Source organism: Portunus trituberculatus, chromosome 35, assembly GCF_017591435.1.
Source record: "Portunus trituberculatus isolate SZX2019 chromosome 35, ASM1759143v1, whole genome shotgun sequence".
NCBI classification, from domain to species: domain Eukaryota; kingdom Metazoa; phylum Arthropoda; class Malacostraca; order Decapoda; family Portunidae; genus Portunus; species Portunus trituberculatus.
In genome coordinates this window covers 13,000,926-13,003,425 of record NC_059289.1, presented here as the reverse complement: position 1 = coordinate 13,003,425, position 2,500 = coordinate 13,000,926, and the positions used below count along the sequence as shown (strand labels likewise).

At 35.6% G+C, this 2,500-nt stretch overlaps 1 protein-coding gene across 16 annotated transcripts in view; it reads right to left on the bottom strand.

Annotated features, from left to right (window-relative positions):
- Positions 1-2,500, bottom strand: part of LOC123513061 (protein unc-80 homolog) — a 154,928-nt gene that overhangs the window by 145,369 nt on the left and 7,059 nt on the right. For all 16 annotated transcript variants that reach the window (XM_045269877.1, XM_045269885.1, XM_045269887.1 and 13 more), the window contains exon 4: positions 1,705-1,731. In XM_045269877.1, the coding sequence (XP_045125812.1) occupies positions 1,705-1,731 (27 nt within the window). The remainder of the gene's footprint in view (positions 1-1,704; positions 1,732-2,500) is intronic.

Below are 2,500 nucleotides of genomic sequence, written 5' to 3'. Positions count from 1 at the left end.
ATTACTTGAACATGGCCAGCAGTTGTAGAGGAAGTAGCGTCAACATAGAAGCTTTATTGCATGACCGACTTGATCGCTTTATCTTTGGTGTGATCTGAGAGTACTGTGTAATCAGACTTCAAAAAGGAAACTGGATGATACAGTTTCTGTTTCAAGAGAGTTGTTGAGTACATAAGATATTTTATCATATATCATTATGTAAAATGTCCTTGTCATGTGTTTTTGTCTTATGAGTTGAGTGTGTCTTTCCTACTGACTTTAAACCACACATAAAGGCATTTCTGTCCACTGTCTTATCCTTAAGAGTAGAAACGTAAGATTGGTACTTACATGCACACATATTACGTTTACTAAACACTTGCAAAGCAGATCTAACGAAACATAAGAAATACGCATATATATATATATATATATATATATATATATATATATATATATATATATATATATATATATATATATATATATATATATACATATACATACATACATACATACATACATATATATATATATATATATATATATATATATATATATATATATATATATATATATATATATATATATAATAGTCCAAGTATATCTGACATTGTCACGTTAGTGTCACATTAATGTGTTATTGACGAACATATATGCATTACATTGGAAAGTAAACACTAAACACAGGGAACACAATGGAGGTTCCTACGTAATACATACATATATTTTCACGCATACAAGGAACACACAAACATACCATGTTTTACAGGTAAATGAAGGTTAATTAAAATATACTAGCTCAATTGTATATACGTGTGTAGGTAATTCACAGGCGTACTGTACCTACACATTGTCCACACAGAAGGTAACAACACAGACACATGCACTGGAACGTGAACGAACACACATGAGAAAGTACGCATGCACTGAAAAGGAAATGGGAAATGGGAAAAGTTGCGAGGGAGACTGAGTAAATAAGGAAGGTGAAAACTGTATTGATATTTAGGAACAAGAAAATACAAAGGACTGTAAGGAAAAATTACAAGTTCTGAATCGAATAAAAATTTCCAAAAATATGTAGGTGGTATGAGTTAAGGACGGAATGAAATAACAGGGCGGGAAGAGTTGCTTGTTACGGGTCCTTCTGGATGACACCTGCCTCTGCTATCTTCAGAAGTCTGTATCATTTGACACAGGCAATGAACGGTAAACGAATCAAGTATTTCTCATATGCAACCTATAAGAAGTACAGCAGTTTAACTTATATCTCACTACATCACTTTATTATTATTATTATTATTATTATTATTATTATTATTATTATTATTATTACTATTGTCATTATTTTTTACTGTTTTACTATTGTCATCATTTTTTACTGTTTTACTATTGTCATCATTTTTTACTGTTATTATTATCATTACCAACTACAAATCGTTCAAACATTTAGTATCAGTTGACCAAAAATCTACCGTCTTTATGATCACCAACAATTTTTGAAGAAAGCAATTGACATAATGTGTTTCCCGTCCCATTTGGAAGACAAGCAACTCTTCACCCCGGCAGGTAACTGGCTACAGGTGAGAAACATTCTATGGCAGGGCAGTGCTGTTGAGGGGCGGGGAGGGGCTGTCAGGGAGCTGGTACGGGCATAAAATAAGGGTGATGAGCATTCACAAAGTTAGTAAATACTGTTGTTACAAATTCGAGGTCCTGACTTACGTGATGGCTAGGAGCAGTCTGGCAGAACTGTTAGAATAAGGATGTTAAACGGAGTTGGGAGAATTGCCCTATACAATTGTTTCAACATCTCGTCAAAGGAAAGAAGATGACTTATTCTATGTATCACTCATCGAGAAAATGCAATTAGCACGTTCAAAAATTTGCCAATAATGGAATCGGATACATATTTAGTAGCCTACTTCTCTAGTGTATAAAGTGGCATGTGAAAATACCATTCAACAGTTGCAGCAAATTCACACACACACACACACACACACACACACACACACACACACACACACACACACACACACACACACACACACACACACACACACTCGAATAGCTACTTTATGAGAGTCATCTGCTCATCGCACAATTGTTCTTCAGATTGATTAGTAAATGATTACCCGGAAAAAGTTCAGTAACTCAAGCTTTCACCTCTCTTACCGGTCTTACCAACCGTCAGAGAGAGAGAGAGAGAGAGAGAGAGAGAGAGAGAGAGAGAGAGAGAGAGGGGTGTCTGGGGAGGTGAAGAGAGGGAAACCTGAATATGGGTGTGTGGGAGGACCATGGTTGTTGCTAAGGAGACGCTCTGCCCCACTCTACCATTCTGCAACTCTCTTCCTCCACCTCCTCTTCCTCTACCATCTGTTCTTATCTCTATGTACAATTTACGCCTTGTTACTTCACATGTAACATCTATTCTGATCTTTTAATAGTGTTAGTAATCCCTTAAAACAGGCACAAGTATTTTAAGGAGGCATTTAAACAAGTTGCTCTCCTTCTGCGATAA